The sequence below is a fragment of the Dipodomys spectabilis genome, unplaced genomic scaffold (genome assembly GCF_019054845.1).
Source record: "Dipodomys spectabilis isolate Male_0828 unplaced genomic scaffold, ASM1905484v1 ptg000138l, whole genome shotgun sequence".
Taxonomy (NCBI): Eukaryota; Metazoa; Chordata; class Mammalia; order Rodentia; family Heteromyidae; genus Dipodomys; species Dipodomys spectabilis.
The window spans coordinates 2,338,127-2,359,452 of NW_024870815.1; the positions used below are offsets into that span (position 1 = coordinate 2,338,127).

Consider the following 21,326-nt stretch of genomic DNA (forward strand, 5'->3'; position numbering starts at 1 on the left):
GACCATGATAAAAATAGGCATATTTGTTGCAGCCAAGTATGTGACAACGAGGTCAGTCTCAAGACTACTGTTGTAGACCATCCCGGAAAAGAGAATTTGCAGTCCTCTACCAACTCACAATCCTGCCATCTGATAGTCCAGCAGCACCAAACCCCCTTCTGCTAGCATTTTTCTGACAAGAAGGGATTTGTGAAGTATTTTCCATCATACTGAAACTGCCCTTTCCTCAGCCTGGCCTGGCCCTCACCTTCCTGGATGACACTTTTATTTTAAAGAATGGAGGAAATAAAGAAGTACTTACACAGTGCCTGGTTCACTGCTTCATACTTTTATCCAAAGGAAGGAAAAAAAGAACAAAACCCTTTAGCCTCTTCTAATATGTATCAGCCATAACTACAGTTATGAATTGAAAATCTCCCATGCCCTGTTCTCCCAGTATGAATCTTTTAAAAAAAAATTATGTCAGGCAATTATTTGTTTGTCTGTTTAACATGGTTGGAACTCCAAAAACTCCTGAAAAACATATGGTACTATCTCCATTCCTACACATACTCTTCTTCTCCCCCCAAAAATAAAAACATGTGTAATGCTATGTCAATATTAAGAGTAGAAAGATACGGCTCCTATTGCCACCATAAACCCTGGCTCTGATAGAATCTTGTGCTCTTATTGAGATTCCTCCCCAAAATGCAATTCTGCACAAAGTCTGCAGTACTAGTAACCAACATGGTGCCATCTTCTACAAGAAAGCACTCAAAAAAATAACAATGATTATTATAACAAAGAATAAAGGAAAAGCTCTTTAAATGTTTCAAGCTATATAGAACTCACATCGACAAAGACTGCCAAGGATAATCTACTGAATAATAATTTCCTGCAGTCTAATAGATAGGAAAAAAAATCATTCTTTAGGAGCTACCAAAACCTAAAGTGTAAATTTGGAAATAAGGCTCATTTCAGGGCTTAGTTTTTTTTTTTTTTAAAAAAGATAAATGTTCACTAAAGGCTATTCCTCCACTAATTCAGCTGTTAGTAGAAGGTGCAATTGGCTAAGACAAACACCGAGAAATATCTTACTGTGGGTCTCCTGCATAACTCAACTGTGCAGGGCGTATCCCAAAGTGGACGATAATCGGAAAAGTAATCACTTCAGGGTTGAACTGTTCACGATCCAGTTGATCAATGCGGACAGAGCTTGGTTTCTAGGGGGGAAAAAGTCAAAGCCATTATTGCCATAAGAAATCTTGAGGTATTTACTTCAACCTAAGTGGGGAAAGAATGAATCGGATCTTTTTTCTGGGAAAGCCTTATCCCCAAAAGGAAAAAAAAATGTCATTTAAAATCCTTTAATCATAGCAGCTGTACTATATAAAAACTATAATGTCATCCCTGCAAATGAATCTATGCCATACTATATAAAAACTATAATGTCATCCCTGCAAATGAATCTATGCCATACTATATAAAAACTATAATGTCATCCCTGCAAATGAATCTATGCCATTTGGTATAATGAACAGTGGTTTTATCTTCTTCTGCAGTCCACACAGAAACCTTTCAAAATTAAACTTTTAAAAGGACACCTAGTCAGATATAACTTTTCCTTAACCATCTCCAAAACCCTGGGGAAGGATTCTACATCCCCAGAAAGGAAAAGGCTTTTTCTTTCTGTTCATATTTCTAATGAATTCCCTACCCTCCTTCTACTTTGGATGCACAGACACACGATTCTACTTAAACTTAGCCCCTTCACTTTCAGACTACCTTGGGATGCCTTTAATTCTATACCTATAAATTAGGAGGTACAGCAATACAAAGGTCAAAGTTATGCTTCTCTGCTTATGTCCATGCAGAACATCTTTGTATTTTAACAGAGACTCATGGTTTTTAATTTCATATCTAATAAGCAAAGAGGAGTATCTGGTTCCTTTGAGACCACTGTGCAAGGTCTTTCATTCCCATCAGTCTAAATTTGTGAAAAAGGGGTAAAGTCATGGAGATTATGCTTTAATAATCTACTTGTTTATAAGCAATGCTCAGGGTAGTCCCTAATTAGTGATTCAGTTTCTAGTTGTAGACTACCCCCAGTTGCTCTGAATGTTAGAGCTGTGTAATTGGTACATACAGAAGCCAATAATTTCATTCTGTCCCATAACAATGACCAATTAGTAGAGCCTGATTGCTTTCCAAGTTTGTCTGGAACAAACAGTTTCAGTTAGAAAGTCAAAAAAAGACCCCCAGTAGTTAGAACAAGCTAGCCCTTTCCCTACAGCTATAGTCCCAGTCTGCTAGCTGACATATAAAAGTACATGACAAAGCGAATAGATTTTTGAAAATTCAGCTGCATTATTAAAACAAGTCAAACAAGTTTTGAAATGAATATTTAAATGTTTGAATATTTGTTTTAAATATTTAAGTTTTAAATATTTAAATTTAATAATCAAAATTATATATTATTATCTTGAAAAGTGGACCTTTTCTGTCAAAATTAAAAAATGGAAAGATTCTGATCATCAGTAGCCAAATATAATATAATTTAAATGTTGATTTAACAACAGAACCGTGTTCTTTAGGTCTAAGAACTGTTTTATTTTGTGCAAAGTAGTAGTCTACACTTTAAAAAGAACTGTATGCTCAAAGAATACTACTAAATTACTCATGCTTAGGGTATGTTAAACATCATGCTACGCTATCAATAGTGGAGATAATTATTTAAAATGTTTATGGTAACTGGGAGCAGAGGCATGTACCTATAATATCAGGTGCTTGGGAGGCTGAGTCAGAAAGATTGCTTGAGCCCAACAGTTTCAGACTAGCCTCAGCCTCATAGATCCTTTTTTACAAAAAGGAAAGAGCCAGACTTTGGCTCACACTTGTGAGCCACCAAATCTACTCAGAAGGCTGAAATCTGATTACTGTGGTTGGAAGCCAGCAGGCAAGAAAATCCATGAGACTCTTATCTCCAATAAATTACTCAGAAAAAGCTGGAAGTGGTGCTGTGGTTCAAGTGGTAGAGTGCTAGATTTAAGCAAAAGAAGTTCAAGGACAACACTTCAAGCCCTGATTTCAAGCACTAGAACTGACACCAAAATAATATTAAAATAATAATAGTAATAGTAACAGTACTAATAACTGAAAAATTTAAAAAGAAGCTGGGCACCAGGGGCTAATTCCTATAATAGCTACTCAGGAGGCTGAGATCTGAGGACTCTTGTTAGAAGCTAGCCCAGGCAGGAAAAATCCATGAGATTCCTACCTCCAATTAACCACCAAAAAGCCAGAAGTCACTCAAGGGGTAGAACATTAGGAAAAAAGCTCAGAGACAGTGCCCAGGTCCTGAGTTCAAGCCCTAGGACCAACAGAAAGGAAAAAAAAAAAAAAAGATTTATAAGAGGAGGAGAGTGAGGAAATGTAATAAGTTCTCGGCTTTCACTGCACCCTGTAACATTTATCATATCATCTCTGTGCAAGAATAAAAAGCATTCTCACTAATAGCCAAAGTATTAACTGACAGAGGCAAAGTGCTTAGGAGGGAAGATTAATTCTTTAAAGTTCTACAGCAATAAAGTATTTAATGTGATCATAATGCTTTGCAAAATTTAATAAATTTCACAATATATTTGCCAGTGGTCCATTTTTCAAAGCAAGTACTTGAGAGAATAAAGCACAAGGTCACATTGTCTAGCTTGTCTTGAGAGTAACATGTACACTTCTCAAGAGGCTGTAATGAAAGGATGTTTCCATGGTACTAAATTATCTTTAGATAAATATTAAAAAGAAATAACTTCAGTGGGTTTCTAGGTCTGGCACTCAAACTTGTCTTTACTAATTTATTCCTGATTATTTTCTAGTGGAACTCTTTCATCTTCACTAGTCTGGTTTCCTTGCTATCTTCAAAAGTGGCTATACACCATCTCAATGATATATAGCATTAATCATGCCAAAAGTCTGTGTAATTTCTCCCTTTCTCTCAGACCCACTGCAGTGTTTATGAAATACCATTGGCAGTCCTGGCTGATACCTCTACTGAACTCATACTTTGCTGACAGGGCCACCAGCTCAGCATTCATCACAGCTTCCTTTCAAATATATATATCTTGGGTTTTTACCTGGACAACTACCATACATAATATAAAAGCTTTGCTAGCACTGGCTCTTACAGTGGCCCTTTGACAAATCAGCTAGACGACTATGATGATGCCAGGTAAGTATCTTCTATGCCATTGGCTCAAGGCTCCTACAGAATTTTTTGAAGTACAAATCTCTGGGCCCCATTACCTGGAAAATATGATATGCAAACAGTCGGGGGATCTTTACTTGTTTTCAAAAGCTAATTCTAAGAGTTCAGGAAATTTTAACTAGGCCCTAAAAGGAAGCCCAATGTGAATATGCTCCCAGACTGTCCATGACAGGACAATGAAGATGACAACGTACATGTTCCTCCAGCATCGTCTACCCACTGATCCAGCTCAAAAACGTACAGAAGAATAAGAGAAGATACAACTGTGCAAGAAGTGAAAAAATAAAATATGCAGTCTTATTCATATAGTGCTATTACTTTTCTTCTTTTAAAATTGCTTTAGTAGTTATTTATGTAGCTTAACACTGTAATCCTGAAAAACATATGGTTTTTTTTTTAGTTTTAAACAAGTTTCATATTTTTATTAAGTAATTTCACTTTCTAGTTTCGTTTAAAGTCATGAGCACTAACTGGAATGTCTTATTCCCAAATTGTAATATTTTGTTTGTGCAAATGTTACTGTCAAGTAGATCCAGAGTTTATATTTTATAAAACAAGTTGAAAAATTGGCAGCTTAATTATCTTTTTACTTTTGTATGTGTTTAATTTTTACATATTTTCTTCAAAAATTAACATTAGAACCTACCTAATAAAAAAAAATTCAAGAAGCAAAGGTGTTACCATTAATAATAATTATGGCAGAGGAATGATAACATAAAGGACAAGCACCACGAAAGAAAATCAAATGATGGAATAATACAAAACTAAGTCAAATAATAGATTTTCCTGGTATTAGTAAGTGGCAAAATTTATGTTTCTTTTTCTATGTGTGTGCGTGCATGCGTGTGTGTGTGCGCGCGTGCATGCATGCGTGTGTGTACAGCAATATTGGGGCTTGAATTCAGGGCCTCAAGCTCTTGCTTCGTTTATTTGCTCAAGGCTGGTACACTACCACTTGAGCTACACTTTCATTTCCAGCATTTTGCTTGATAATTAGAGATAGGAATCTCTCTGACTTGTTTGCCCAAGATAACTTTGAACCTTGCTCTTCAGATCTCAGCCTCCTTAGCAGCTAGGATTATAGGCATGAGCCACCAGTATCTGGCCCAGGCTTTTTTTTCCTTAACCTAGAATAAGCATATAAAGAAAAGACCACTCTCAAATATTCCTGGTCAGAGTACAGATTTTACAACAAAACCTTTCTTGGAGGGCAACTGACACCATATATCAAAATATACATCTCTTCAGACAAAAAAATATACTCAGGTGAAATGACTACCAAATATATTCCTATTGCAGTATTTTTCTTATGAAGTAAGTCTTTAAAGCAGAAATAACTCACAGGACAAGAAGCAAAAAATACTTTTGGTTTTTGTGCCACATCCAAACCTGGAGAAGAAGATTCAGTGTTGTCTGTGTAAATACCAGAACATACCGTCCCAGGGTTGGTGACAATCATGCCTTTGCACTCTTCTGCATATTTCTGCCACTCAAGCTCCTCCCACTGAAGCATATTGGCAATCTCCTCTTCTGGGACCAGTGCTTTGCTACACCGTAACAGATAGAGCAGAATCTGGTGCATGGACAACACTTCCTTGCCTCCATCTTATGGGAAAGGAGAGAGAGGAAGAAAAAAAGTAAGTCTACCCAAAAGAACAGCAAGTCATCCACCAACTAGGAAAAAATCAAGACAACACATATAAAAAAGGTAATTTAAAATTTTACATTGTTTAACCAGGTGCCAAATAATGTGAAAGCCGTTTGTTTCATTGATGAACGGTGCTCGTAGACTATCTCATTTACTAAAATGGTAACAACAACATTAGAAATGATAAAAGACTCCATTTGTGAAGTATAAATATAAAAAAGGTGCCTGCCTAAACAAATTTAAACCCACCTAGCATAAAGAACCATAGTTTATAATACACAGAACCATGTTATGCCTTAAATATTTTATAAATCTTTCTAGGGTAACAGACGAAAGCTCTTTAGAAGTGATGTTACTGTCTTAAGGAAATCCTAAGCTTTTATGAGATATTTATGGATGTTTCAATAAGCCGTTGTTGCATTATGGCCTAACTTTTGGGTGCTAATGTGTTGCACCTGCTGTGATAAATACAGCTCGGGAGCCTATACCAATATGGAAGATCATTATGGAGCTGGTACATGAAGAAAAAGGTATCAAGTGTTCTGAGGCTAACAGAAGCATAGATCAACAAGTAGAGAGGATTACAATGAATCAAAGGAAATCACTGAATGTGTTAATGTTGGTTAGCAAGCTTCTGCTTCTTCTTTGGAATTAGCTCCTGAACCCACATGGGCAGTCCATTTGGTGCCACTTTTGTCTTCGCTTATCAGACCTGAAGATTTAGAAACAGCTACTGCCCTCCCCCAGTCATATGTTAAGCTACAAGCCAGAGTATAGGCCCAAATGTCCCATGATGAATAAAGGCAGCAAGTGAGACTCAAACAGAAAAACCCTCTAGCACTCAGGAAGCTGGAGTAGGCAATGGTTTCAATATGGGCTGACTGAGCCAAGAACTTGGTCAGGCCAGCACATTTGAAGAAAAGAATAAAGATTAAAACTTCTTTTGAGCTGTGTTTCTCTTTTGAGGCTACTCTGAACTGGGTCACACTGTCACTATGTAGGCACTTGGGTATATAAATAAACACTCATTTATTCATTCATCCAAATATTCATTTATAGAGCACCTACGATATGGCAGGTGCTATTCTGGGCACCATAAACACAATGGTCATCCAAATAGCCAAAGCCCCTGCTTTTCTAATGCTTGCATTTCAGGCTTTAGAAGAAACAGCCACCTAATAGTTCCTATTAAGATGAGTGCTATGAATTAGAACAAACCCAGGCAAGAGATCAGAGCTCTACTGAAAAGGATGGTCAGGAAACCAGGCAAAGTGGCACACACCTTTAATCCCAGTACTTGGGAGAGGCAGATAGGAGGACCAAGGCCAGGCTGGACTATATATAGCAAAATACTCTATCTTCAAAAGAAAAAAAAAAGGTCAACAATGAGACTGGTGCATTCCAGCAAGTGAGCACGTGAGCAAGACAGGGATGAATGGAGTGGGGAACGCAGATCTTGCAAGGCTTTACAGAGCTGACTAAGAGCATGGGAACTGTTCTCGCGCCAGGAGTGTGCGGCCAGGCTCTGGGAGTGATCCCCTGTCTCAATCACACCCCCTTCTCCCCAAAGCCACAAGTCACAGGCCCTCAAGAAGTACATAAGCTAATAATGATTCATCACAATTTCAAAAACCCTGGGAAATAATATTCTGGGGGGAAAAAAGTTCTTTTACTCAAAAACAATGAACTTCAAAACAATTATCTAAGAGGTGACAACCACAACATATAATCAATCCATAGGAGGGTAAGTTCTTACCCATTCATTCATATTATTGTTCATAGCAAACATATCTTTTATGCCTCATTATAAAACATCTGCCTTGAACCTTTAATTGGCAAACTCCCACGGTGTTATACACTCACTCTGTTTCTTTCTTAAATCTTCATGTTGAAATCTTAACCCCCAATGGGATGGTATTAAAAAAAAAACAAGGTAGGCAGGCCTTTGGATGTGTAGAGGGGTGACTAGGTCAGGTGGTTGGATCCTCATGAATGGGATCCATGCCCTTATAAGAAGAGACAAGAAAAGTTCCACACAATGAACCAGGAGGCAGACTAGAACCAGACCATTCAGTCCAACTTTGAGCCTCCAACACAGTGATGAGACACAAGGGTTTATTTGTCTAAAAAAACAAATACCCCAGGATGCTTTTATTCTAGCAGCTCAAACTAAGATACATGGTTGTGGAATACTTTGAGTCAGTCTCAAAATGCATTTCAGTCTCAACCCACTGCCTGTGACATGTGCTCTTCCAGCAACTTGGTCTGCATCCATGGGCAATCTCTCATCTTCCAGGAGACCTGAATGGACAGATGAGATACGCAGCAAAGCAGAGCGTGTGGCTGTACCCTGCACATGCATACACCCAGAACAGCTAGAATGAAGCAAACCAAAAAACACCAAGGAAAGAACTGCAACACTGCCTAGACGCTCCAGCACCTGGCTCCTAACCCCTGAAATGTGGGATCTTGCTAAACAGTGTTAGGAACTATAAAGATTTAGTGTATTCAAAAGTACTATGAAGTGGCGCTGTAGCTCAAGTGGTAGAGCGCTCGCCTTGAGTTGAAGAGCTGAGGGACAACGCCCAGGCCCAGAGTTCAAGCCCCACGACCGACAAAAAAAAAAAATACTATATAGAGCACTCAAAAGTACTATGAGTAAAATGTTATTTTCCCATGGAGCAAATATCAGATAACCATAGATCCAGATAAGATAAAACAGTACCTAAACCTCTCCATGAACAATTATGGCTGACGATATCATGAAATTTCTGATAAAAGTAAAATGGACTGAGCACAGAGGACTCAAACCTGTAATCCTAGCTATTGGAGGATGAAACCTGAGGATTTAGGTTTGAAAACCAGCCCAAGGAAGGAAGGAAATCTGTGAGTTCTTATCACCAATTAACCACCAAAAAGCAGGAAATAGAGCTGTGGTTAAATGGCAGAGCATCAGCCTTGAAAGAAAAAGTTAACATACAGCACCCAAGCCCTCAGTTCAAGCCCCAGTACCGGCTCAAAGAAAAAGAAAAAGAAAGGAAGAAATGGATAGGAGCTACCTCTACCTATTTTCCAGTTTGGGTGCAAAGCTACTCATTAGGGAAGAGTGAGTTTCACAGCAGCATAAAAACTAGACATAGTGAAGCCGGGCGCCGGTGGCTCACGCCTGTAATCCTAGCTACTCAGGAGGCTGAGATCTGAGGATAGCGGTTCAAAGCCAGCCCGAGCAGGAAAGACCGTGAGACTCCTATCTCCATTAAACCACCAGAAAACCGGAAGTGGCGCTGTAGCTCAAGTGGTAGAGCGCTCGCCTTGAGCTGAAGAGCTGAGGGACAGCGCCCAGGCCTAGAGTTCAAGCCCCACGACCGACAAAAAAAAAAAAAAAAACTAGACATAGTGAAATAGACAAGATATGCTCACCAGATTTACAGTTGGTAATGCTACGGGAGAAACTAAATCCATGAATATCCTATATAGAAGCTACACTACAAAAAGATAGTCATTTGCCACTGAGAATGCAAAGTAACTCAGGACAGACAACCTGAAATGAAAGATTAAGAAAAAGGAACTACGGGGCGCCGGTGGCTCATGCCTGTAATCCTAGCTACTCGGGAGGCTGAGATCTGAGGATCATGGTTCAAAGCCAGCCCGGGCAGGAAACTCCATGACTCTTATCTCCAATAAACCAGTAGAAAACCGGAAGTGGTGCTGTGGCTCATGCAGTAGAGCGCTCGCCTTGAGCTGAAGAGCACAGGGAAAGTGCTCAGGCCCAGAGTTGAAGCCCCACGAACGACAAAAAAAAGAAAAAAGAGAAAGGAAAAAGAAAAAGGAACTGATACTCAGTTCTATGTTTGATATTGAGGTCTAATCACCATGGAAAGATAAGAGGAAAACAAAATTAAAATCATGCCAGAGCTGTGGGGCATGGCACACCCAGGCCTGGCTAAAAGAGAAAAGGAAAAAATAAAAAGGAAAAGACACTCATAAATAATTGTGGAATGACTTTCTGAAGCAGATAAATAACATGGCCACTTGCACTCAGACGAGCATGGATTTACTAATGCTAATGAATTGGCTTTTGGGGCTTGTCTGCCCTGCTACGTGTTTATGTTGGGGATTTATGGGACTTTGTCACTGAGGGCTAGGAAGTAATTTTTATCTTGTTGGCTGGGATAAATAGGACATGATATAAAGAAGAAATTAGAGCGGGTAAGCTAAGGTTAACAGGAATTCTGCCAGCTCCAGGACTGGAACTGTGACAATGGCTCATTATTCGGGAAGAACTGGAGTTTGTGTTTCGGGGAATGAATCTGGACAGTCATTAATGAACTGACAGACTTTATAAACTGGTTTTTAGAGACCCAATTCACTCAGCTTTATATTGCTTGATTATTTATATGGTTATCTGGAAGAGGGGGCAATTTGTTAAGAGAATCTGTGCTAAATATATGGCTGCTTCAATGAGCATTTATCCATTGTTTAACACTCAATTTCAAGAAATGTAAAAATATCCTCTATTCTTCTACACTGAGATAAACTGCATTGCTAGGTCTGTACATTCCTATCAAAATAACATGATACACTCTCATTTTCAATAATTTGTATTAACAACAGGTGTCTTTCTACATTTTCCAAATACAATGCCATACTAGTCTGAGTCAAACTAAATTTCCCTCCTAGAAATGGTGAGATACTCCCTCACCTTCTTGGCACCCTGCCGGCCATGTCTGAGAACCACTGCTCCAGATGGGGCAATTTCCAAAAATCAATTTGCTACACAGTCAATTTGCAAAGGATTTCCAGTGTCTGCCTCCAGTGATGACACCTGTGATGATCTGGCAGATGGAAACCTGTGCCTTCTGACCATCTTAAATCACGTTCTGCACCACCTGTGACCGTCACAATTAAACCTGAAACTGAGTCCAGCTCCTACCAGCAATTTTACACCCAGAGGGAAGAATGAGATAGGAAAGAAACAAAAATTTGAGAACATTCTTAAAATCTAAATAAACAAGTTGCTCTAAGATTTGACTTCTGGCACCCTGATCGGTATTGAACACTACTTGGTTTAAAAGACCAAGTTTAATTTCATAAGTTTGCAGAAAACAACAGACAGTTGCCTTTAAAATGAATAAACTGAGAATCAGGAAGAAATTATGATGATTGACAAAACTTAAAACATTCAAGTAGATATTATAACAAATTGATAACTAAAAAGTAAATGAGAATGAATATTCACATAAGAAATACTTGACATGTCTAAAAAGCTACTCATTTTCTCAGAAGTTTTAAGAATTCCGCAAATAACATTACTTTCTGCTTATCAATGGACAAAACTGTAAAAGATGAGCAATATCCAGGTCCAGGTCTTAGTGAGGATACATATGCTACTTAAATATATATTTATATTCATATTAAATATAAATTTTATTTGCCTAAATATTTCATTTATACATGCATAAAAAATACCTATATTTTCAGTTATCATAAGTTACTTTAACTTAGACATACCATATAAAAATATATAAGTGGCTGGACGCCAGTTTCTCATGTCTGTAATCTTAGGTACTCAAAAGGCTGAGATCTAAGGCTGGCAATTCAAAGCCAGTCGAAGCAGAAAAGTCCATAAGACTCTTATTTCCAATTAACCACTGAAAAGTCAGAAGTGGTGCTGTAGCTCAAATGGTAGAGTGCCAACCTTGAGCAAAAAAAAAAAAAAAACCTTAGGAACAGTGCCAGGCCGTGAGTTCAAGCCTCGAAATATCAAAAATAAATAAATGAATAAATAAATAAATAAAGTATACAGGTGATTTTAAGTGCTTCTCATAAAAACACATCTGACTTAAAAATTAGTATATCCTTTCTAGAGAGAATTCGACCACTTTTCCAAATTTAAGATGTTCATACTATCTTAAATTATCTCACTTCTAGAACTCCGCCTTACAAAAAAAACATAAGTGAAACAGAACAAATGCATATTCCTGAAGTGCCTATAGAATACTTCAAAAATCTTCAAGATATTTATCACTAGAAAACTATTTTTTAAAAAAAAGTAATGTCCATCTATAATATGTAGTGCTATGGGGTAAAGTCTTTACACAGAGAATGTCTAAAGTATTTGAGTAAAAAAGGGGGGGAAAGCAAGTGTTATACCACTTGAAAAATGGATAATTCTCCTTATATAGGTTCAAACTTCCAGCACTTATTCATTTTTACATGTGCAGTAGGGATTGTCTACCTTCTTACTTAATAGTCTTACATTGTTTGTGGGACTCTCAGACTCAAAGAGTCCGATTAAGTTTAAAGGACAGAAACAATCAAATTCTTCAAGGGAAAGTCTTTTCAATACATGGTGCTGGGTCAATTGTATTCTATATTGAAAATAATGTTTTGACCTATGTCCTATCCAGTCTCAAAAAAAAATCTAAAACACATTATAGATCTAAAAGTAATGAAAATATGGAAGAAAATCATGATGACCTTAGGATAGGCAACATTTTCATAAACAAGATACAAATAGCTACGGCCACAAAAGAAAAGGTATATAAGTTGGACCACACTAGAATTAATAATTTCTAAAAAGAAAACAAAGACATTCTATTCATCACAAACTACCACTAGGTAATCAGAAGGCAATCTACAGAAAAAAAAATATTGGTAATATAAATTTCTGACCAAAGCAACCATCATATATAGTATGTATTTTTTATAAATCTACAAATCAATGTAGAAAAGATAGACATCAGAAAAAGTGAGCAAAAAATTTGAATAGCCAGTAGACAAGAAATATAAGAAATATATAAGAAATATATAAAATAACACATCATCCCATTAGTTATTAGAGAAAGGCAAAATAAAACTTTAATGAGGAGTCTGGAGGAAATGGTGGAGGAGAAGCTGAAGGCTAAACAAGCTCTCACATAGAAAGCAGTATAAATACATACATACATACATATATATATATAAAATATATATATATATATATATATTGGAATTCAATGCCTCTATCAGAAAGAATGACATTTCCCCATTTGTTAGGAAATGAAAATACTTGGAAAAAATTAAATTAAGTGGAGTAAACCAGGCCCAAAGAAACATAGGTTTCATGGTTTCCCTTATTTGCAATAACTAGTGTATCTCTGGGACAAGCAGAAAAGGTCAAAAGCTATATAAATATGACCAGACACGACGATGTTAAGCAAAATTAACCCCAAAATAGAGACACAAGTGGTTTTTTCTTTCTTGCTATTGTTTCTAACGTATTTATAATGTACAATATGATTTTTTTGTTTCTTTGTATGTTCCTCCCCCATGGTATAACTCCTGTTTTCACTGTATTTTATTTCGGTGCCCTTGATCTTGTATATACACTTCTCTAATTTGGGGAGGGGAAGGGAAAAAACAAAATGCTTAAATGGGGATACAGGTTGACTCATTGTAACAATGAGATATATAAGACACTATGTTGAAAAATGAACTTTACAATTTAGGTGTGTGGGGTGGGGGTGAGAGTATAGTTGTGGAGGTGGGAGGGAAGGGATGGTAGGGGAAAAACAAAGGAGGAGGTAACAATGCTTGATAGGAAATGTACTCATGACCTTATTCATGTAACTGTAACCCCTCTGTACAGTATTTTCACAATAAAAAAACATAATTAAAAAAAACTTTAATGACATATTTCTGAACATTTATCAGAGTAGATAAACTGAGGGCTGATACAACTCAGTTGCAATGTGTGTGTTCAGTATTCATGAGGCCCTGTGTCCGGTCCCAGCATGAAAAAAGGAAATTGAGAAAATGAAAGATAAAAATAGAGGTAATGGTAGGGAGGGGAAGAGAAAGAAGGAGAAAGAGAAGGAGGGAGGGAGATGCCAAGTGTTAGACAGAATGGAAAAGAACATGATAGAATTTGAACTCTCATATGCTAGTGGTAGAAATGCAAATTGTACAATCACTTTGGAAAATTCAAAGGACTACAAACTTAACATTTATGTGCTATTTAAATATATACTTAACATTTACATATAAATATATCTCAATATCTCATTAATACCTTTCATGTATATGAAATCTGAGCTGGACACCAGTGCTTCCTGCCTGCAATCCTAGCTAATTAGAAGGCTAAGACATGAGGATCATAGTTCAAACCCAGCCTGGGCAGGAAAATCCATGAGATTCTTATCTCCAATTAACTAACAAAAAGCTGGGAGTGGAGTCATTGCTTAAGTGGTAAAGTGCTAGTCTTGAGCAAAAGAGCCAGGAACAGTGCCTAGGCCCTGAGTTCAAGCCCCAAGATCAGCACATACACACACAAAAAAGAAACCTGAAAATACATGAATGTTCATTAACCAAAAATAAGTGTAATTTAGGCACACCATGTATAACTACACAGCAGTGAAAATGAGCCAACTATAGCTAACCACCACAACAGATGTCTTCAATAGCAGTTTCCATTAGGGATCTGGGTTGTGAGTCAAGGAGGAATATATTGTCATGCTCACTGTGCTATATTTATGATATGTGTTCTTTGCAGTATTTCTGTTGTAGTTCAATCCAAGATTTACTTTAATGCTAGGCACAGGACATGCCACAGAATGGATGAAATTGATTAGGTTATAGTCTTAATATGAATTGAAATGTAACAATAAAATTCCCTTCCCTTGTATAACTGATATAATCCAATAAAAACAATTAAGATTTACTTTAAAGAAATGAGAAACATTCCCATAGCCTGCTTGAAAAGCACATTCCTTGGTAACAAAAATCTGAGTATTTACATAAGGAACACAATAAATGCATTGTAAGTCAGTAGTAAGCATCTGTGAAGTCCCCGCTATGTGTCAAGAAGAACATTAGCTCTGGTAATATAAGAAATTGACAATGAGCTCCTCATGGAGCTCAATATTAAAATTTTCAAAAAGGAAGAAAAGAATGAAGGAATGGAAAGAAGAAAGGAGGATATAGATTGGGCCTAAAATGTTAAAAAGAATAAAATTTTTCATAGCAGCACAAACAAGTGTGGACCTTTCACAAGGAATTTGGCACCATAAACCATTATCCTCAAAAATATCCATCTGGTCAATGAATTATTAAAGATAGGACACAAATTGTATACTACTATAACAACTATGTAGGAAAACATCACATGTGCTGAAAAGTTAGAGAGAGAAAGAAATCAAATTGTATTTAGTTCAACCTTTGCAAACATTTTTTAACGAAGTCATATTGTGAAAAGCCTGGAAGTGGTGCTGTGGCTCAAGTGAAAGAGCACCTAGCCTAGCACTAGCAAAGAGGCTCAGGGACAATGCTCAGGCCCTGAGTTAAAACCCCACAATTGACATAGATAAATAAATAAGATCTTGAACTTTATAGCAGCCTAATCATTATCCCTACATAGTTGTGAATAACTATTCTTCACTGAAAGATCTCAAAGTAAATACATAATACAGGATTTTTTGCAAGATGATTTTTAAAACTGCGCACTTTTTCTTAGAGATTTGTTTGGTCATAAAATGCCTAAAGGCAAAGATAAAGAAAGGAAAGGCTTTCCAGCAAACTTACTATAACTCCATTTTCTTTTAAGCTTATTGCTAAAGCTCCATTATGAAATCAAAGATACATTCACTTGAAAAGATAAAAGGGCATCTCAGTGAAAAGAAACCAGACATAAAAAAGGAAGGGCGCTTCTGGATGCATTTTTTAAACAAAATAAACACTAATGATAATACTAAAAGTATGTGTAACACTATCCTTAAAATAAAAACAAGCCATTATAACTAAAGTGAGGAAGAATATCATTTTCCCTCAAATTCTTGAAGGAAACCTATGCTAGACTGAATACAGAAAAGAAAAGCACTATGGAAGAGCAAGAAAAGTAAGGAGAGCCCAGAAGAGAAGAATAGAGAGCCCAGCCCATACTGGGCAAGAGTTCACATACCTGTAATCCCAACTACACAGGACTCTGAGATCTGAGGATCAAAGGCAGCCTATTCAGAAAAGTCTGCAAGGGTCTTACCTCCAATTAGTCCATGCCAGTCTTGAATGATAAAGCCTAGTAAGCGCTTGAGGCCCTGAGCTCAAATCCCAGAACTGACATACACATATGTCACATACAGACAAGCGCGTGCACACACATGCACAGAAGGAGGAGGTGCAGGAAAAGGAAGAAAGAAGAGGAGGAAATGAGAAAGGAGGAATAAAAGGAAGAAGAAAGGGCTGGGAAGGTAGCTCAGTGGTAGAGCGCTTGCCTTGCATGCATGAGGTCCTGGGTTCGATTCCTCAGCAAACATAAGCAGAAAAAAAAAGCTGGAAGTGGTGCTGTGGCTCAAGTGGAAGAGCGCTAGCCTTGAGCTGAAGAGCTGAGGGACAGTGCTCAGGCCCACAGTTCAGGCCCCACGACCAGACCCCACCCCCCCGCAAAAAAAAGGAAGGAAGAAGAAAGAGGACAGGAGGAGGAAGCCGAAGCAGCAGGCTGGAAAAGGGTCAAAAGGGTCTAGCACTGAAGTAAACTTGGCTGTGAATGGACCAAAGCACAAGAGGAAGACAGCGTCTACCAGACCATCACAAACATTCTGAAGCTCAAGGAACAAATCAAAAATCCAGACTGAACTTCCCCAAATGATGAGATAAAGAACTAGACAGGTGACTCTCCCACCAAGACTGTAGACTGGATCTATTTTTATCTCTCTCCAGCATCACCCAGTGGTCCACAGACGGGAGAAGAAAAGGCTAGTGGTTGGAATGGTGATATTCTCATGGACTGTGGTGTTAGAAAAGGGACTAAGGCAGGCAGAATGGACAGATCAAAGTGAGGGCATAGGCCACACTGGAAAGGTACAGGTGAAGGAGCGGCTCACACAAAAACAAGAGAATAAGAGCATGAAAGTCCAGGAATACAGCGGGGTGTCACCAGAGAGTGACATAATACAATTAGATTCTAGGGACAAATCAACGAGTGTGTCGCCACAGTCCAAGGCTTTACCTGAGGATTAGGTGGCTGGGTTGTGACAGTTATTACGGTAGAAAAAGAAAAAATTAAATAAAAACTTATACAGCTCAGGGTAGAGCAGTGAATGAAGTTTTCTGAGCTACAAACAGCTTTTCTGGAAGAGGAAACTGTGAGCCAGGTTTCAGAGCACTTGATAAAGCAGGTAACGGACTATGAAATCACAAAGAAAGCAGGGAAAACGGCGTGCAGTGGGGTGCAGGGAGAAGCTTCAAAGAAAAAGACTTTGCAAACAAAAAGACACCTAAAGGATTTCATTACAAAATCCGTCCTTTAATAAAAAATACTAACTCTACAGACATATAGGTAGAGTCTCAGAAAAAAACTGTAACATGATTAAGATATTATTTTTAAAAGCTAAATTACATATACATTCACTTACATCTTTTAACTTGAGGGGAGAACAAATTATTACACATCTGTTTTCACTTCAAAAACACGTATGTCAAATTAAAAATAAATCACCCCAAATCCTACCACTTTAATACAATTATTAGTGAAATAATTTTTAGCATAGTCATATTTATGTAAACCTTTATACTAATAGATTTCTAATTAGCCACACGTGACTTTTTAAGCCACAGGCACTTTTCTGTGTTGAACCCATGTAAGAAATTTTGTCAAGTTTTTCAAATTTGTATTTTGAAATATAGCCATGCTTCCACAGCTCCTCCAATTCAGAGCTATGATGAATTATGCAGATATAAGTCAGCATGTAAAGTTTTTATATTCCTATGTGTAACCTGAGAAGTAGATAATTAACAGCGTCCAAGGTGGGAAAACTACTCAAAAGATTAAAAGGAGAAATGGCAGGCTTATGTTCAGATGCACGCTCACCAGGTCACTGACAAGAAAAAAATTTACCTGGAAGAAATCTTACAAACCGTGGCATGAAATGAAATCTTGGGCAGCATGGAGGGCTGTCTTCAAACAAAGGACCTAAAGCAAACAAGGAAAAAAGGAAGGGGAAAAAAAAAAAAGAAATCAGACAGCCTTAGGAAACAAAACACTACAACTTAATTCCTAAGATTTATGGTAACCACGAGAAACACCACCAGAAGTAAAGACATAAAAAAAAACACCACTGTCCCCGCACTGATGCCTAATAGCTCAATCATTAATCGGTACCTGCCACAAGCAGCCAGATACCTGCAATGAGGAAGGCACGCAAGGCCACAGGGAGAATGAAAGCCCCAAGGAGCAAATATACACAGTAAAGTTGGTTTGACAGTAGGTGTGCGTGCGAGTGTGCCTGTGTGTGTGTGTGTAGGCATGCACCAGTAATGGTGCTTGAACAGAGCCTTGTACTCTCACTTGGCTTGTTTGTTCAAGGTTGGCATTCTACCACTTGAGCCACACCTCCACTTTTAAAAGTTACATCTGAAAATTTAAAAGCATCCAGATTTTTGTTATAACTGGACTGCAACATGATGTAATATGCTTATTTCCTTCACATTTTAATCAACACACTCTAAAAACCTGAGCAAGCTGGGAGCCAGTGGCTCACGCCCCTAATCCTAGCTAATCAGGAGGCTGAGATCTGAAGCCAATACCAGGCCCCAGGCAGGGAAGTATGTGAGGCTCTTTTGTTTTTTAATATATTTTATTGTAAAGATACTGTACAGACGGGTTACAGTTACATGAGCAAGGTAATGAGTACATTTCCTATGGAGCATTGTTAACCCCTCTTTTGTTTTTCCCCCACCATCCCTTCCTTCCCCACCTCCCCAACTCCTTCCTCCCCTCCCCCAAGTTGTAAAGTTCGTTTTCAATATAGTGTCTGATACATCTCATTGTTACAATGGGTCAACCTGTATCCTTGTTTCAGCATTTTATTATTTCCCTTCCCCTTCCCAAATTAGAAAAATGTATATACAAGATGCAGGGCACCAAAACAAGTCAGATATGGAGCTGTGATTCAAGTGACAGAGTGCCAGCCTTGAGCAAAAGAACCTCAGGGACAGCACTCAAGCCCTGAGTTCAAAGCCCCAGGACCAAGACAAAAAAATAAACCTGAGCAATACTACTGTTTTTAAAAAACACTCATCAATAGACTTGGTTTGAAAACGCATACATTCAATGCATTCATTTTAAACTTGGTTGAAATGTCTTTTACAAATACACTGCATCAAATATACACAAGTAAACATTTGCTGTATGTACATTTCCAAAAGAGGCACTTCCAAAAATGGCCATCAGGCCTTTGATTCTATCTAGACCACTATATATATACATGTGTGTGGAAATGTATGTGTGCTCCTAATTGAAGTTCTGTTGTAGTAAACTGATATTTTAGGAGTTTTATGACAGTAAAGTTGAATAGGTTAAAATATGAAATGAGACTTCCCCTAATGCACAGAAATCAAAGTAGTTACTCCTAACAACTTGACTGTCTTCCTGGCTAATAATGGGCATTGTCAAATTCTATGAAGTAAAATCCATGAAAGTTTATTGATGTCAATGATAGCAGGTATGCTAATGAATAACACTTTATCCTGGGTATTTCAAAGTAAGAAAAATTACAACTACGCCCTGCCCACATTATAAGAACTTCACAGATAGCACCATGCTAAAAGCTAAAAGCACCAGGCTTTTCTTTAAAGCCTATTATTTACCTTTCAGATTCCAGTCATATAATTCCAAAATATCTCTGAATAGGAACAGTGAAAAGAGTTCAAGCCCTTTCACACAAAAATTCTGAAAAACAAACCAAAATTAAATTACTATATATCTGCAGGTATAGACAAACTTGCTCTCGTCAGATATCTGAAAAAATATCCATTGAAACTATGCTAAAAACATAGAATTTCCTAAAAAGTTTGCCCACTGTCCTATAACAGCCCACGTGTTTTATACAGAAATGAAGTAGACAATAATAACACTATTTCTATAAAAATGTCACTTCAGCCCTTTTCAGTGATGTTAAATTTAAAAAGTCAAGTCTCACTTACATCATGCTTTCTAACCCAATTATAAGACCTATTAGTAAGAGTCTCTTGAGGATTTTTGCTAATTCAAATTACACATACACCTGCAGGCCTATCAGCTTAGCCCAACTCCTCAATGCAGAATCAATCTTGTTAACCAAGTAACCCAAAAGCAAAAGTCCTTTAAACCATAAAGTTCAAACTTTACACCAAGGCAAATAAAGAGTTAAGAGAAACTACAAATTTTGTTCCAAAATTTCTTCTGTAAACAAGCTAAACAGATGATATATTTGCAACTGACTGTTGTCTCATAATTCTTACTCCTACTTGTTTTGCTCTGGGTTCATAAATCACTCTGCATGAGATCATGTCAAAAGTCATAAACTTTTATAATAGTAAATGAAGGCTGATGACCTTAAAAGTCAAACAGAAGCCAAAAAACCCTTTTAACCAGGAAATAAAAGGATGGCCCAGCCTCGAATTCTAGTGAATGTCAGGTAGAATGCATAAGGACTTACCCAAAATGAAAGACAAACCAACTTAGCATACATGGCATACCCATCAATTTCTCCTTGGTGCGCTTTGCCCCTCACAGACCTTTCCAGCTAAACAACTTGCAAGAAGAGTCAATGGGCTCTAGAAATTGATCCCAACTTTAACATAATGTTAGGCGCACAAGCCTGTCTGCTTAGTTGTTATTTCCTGGTGTGATTTGTTGACACCACTAAATTCAAGATCAGGCAATGAATCATTCTGATATTCACATTAATCTTGCTTGGGAATTTTCAATCTCTTGCATATATTTAGATAAATCTGCTACTTAGCATCCGCAATGAAAAACAATTAGGAAAAATATGTAAATATATGAGAAGAAAAATGACCCAAGCATTGATCTTGTTACTGGAGATAATGAATCAGATTACTCCAACAGCTATCAAATTCAGTTTCACCATCCCAATTTCCTCTCTGATAAAGGCCAGGAACCAAAATCTGTCCCCTAAGCAAAACAAACCAGAAACAGATGTAAAGTTACTATCAGCAGATGCAAGGCGAGCAGAAACAGGTTCAAAAACAGGTCAATGAGCTTAAAAATGACCCAAATTTTAACCTTGATACTAGAGTTCTATCTCGGTGACATTTTCAAACAGTGAACAGGGTATTTTAGAGGTCTCCTGGGGCAAAAAGCCAGAGTTAACCAAGTTCAATTTTTTTTTAAAGTGTGGAATAAACAAAAGAGCAAACTACATCAAGCTATTCAACGTTTTTTTCCCCTTACCTCAGGCATCATCTCTTCAATGAAATGAATGGTGTAGTCTATGTTGAATCTAATTACTTTACACAGAGGAATCTGCAATAAGAAGAAGGAAAGTTCAGTTCCTTAGTATCTCCCTGCAGGCTTATAGTGCACTTGTTTGCTACCTGACCCAGAAAGCCTTGAACTGAAATGAGAAGGTTTCACCTTTATCTAAGCATCTAACAACATCGCACATGAAAGCTTGACCACAG

At 37.6% G+C, this 21,326-nt stretch overlaps 1 protein-coding gene across 2 annotated transcripts in view; it reads right to left on the reverse strand.

The window, feature by feature from the left end:
• Window positions 1-21,326, reverse strand: part of Drosha (drosha ribonuclease III) — a 127,510-nt gene that overhangs the window by 62,943 nt on the left and 43,241 nt on the right. Inside the window, exons 13-17 of one of the 2 annotated variants that reach the window (XM_042690511.1) lie at window positions 21,097-21,168; window positions 19,509-19,590; window positions 17,758-17,832; window positions 5,676-5,845; window positions 1,102-1,202 (exon numbers count right to left, since the gene is read on the reverse strand). In XM_042690511.1, coding sequence (XP_042546445.1) covers window positions 1,102-1,202; window positions 5,676-5,845; window positions 17,758-17,832; window positions 19,509-19,590; window positions 21,097-21,168 — 500 coding nt within the window. Of the gene's footprint in view, window positions 1-1,077; window positions 1,203-5,675; window positions 5,846-17,757; window positions 17,833-19,508; window positions 19,591-21,096; window positions 21,169-21,326 lie in introns of both variants that reach the window. The other variant, XM_042690510.1, reaches the window with a different exon arrangement.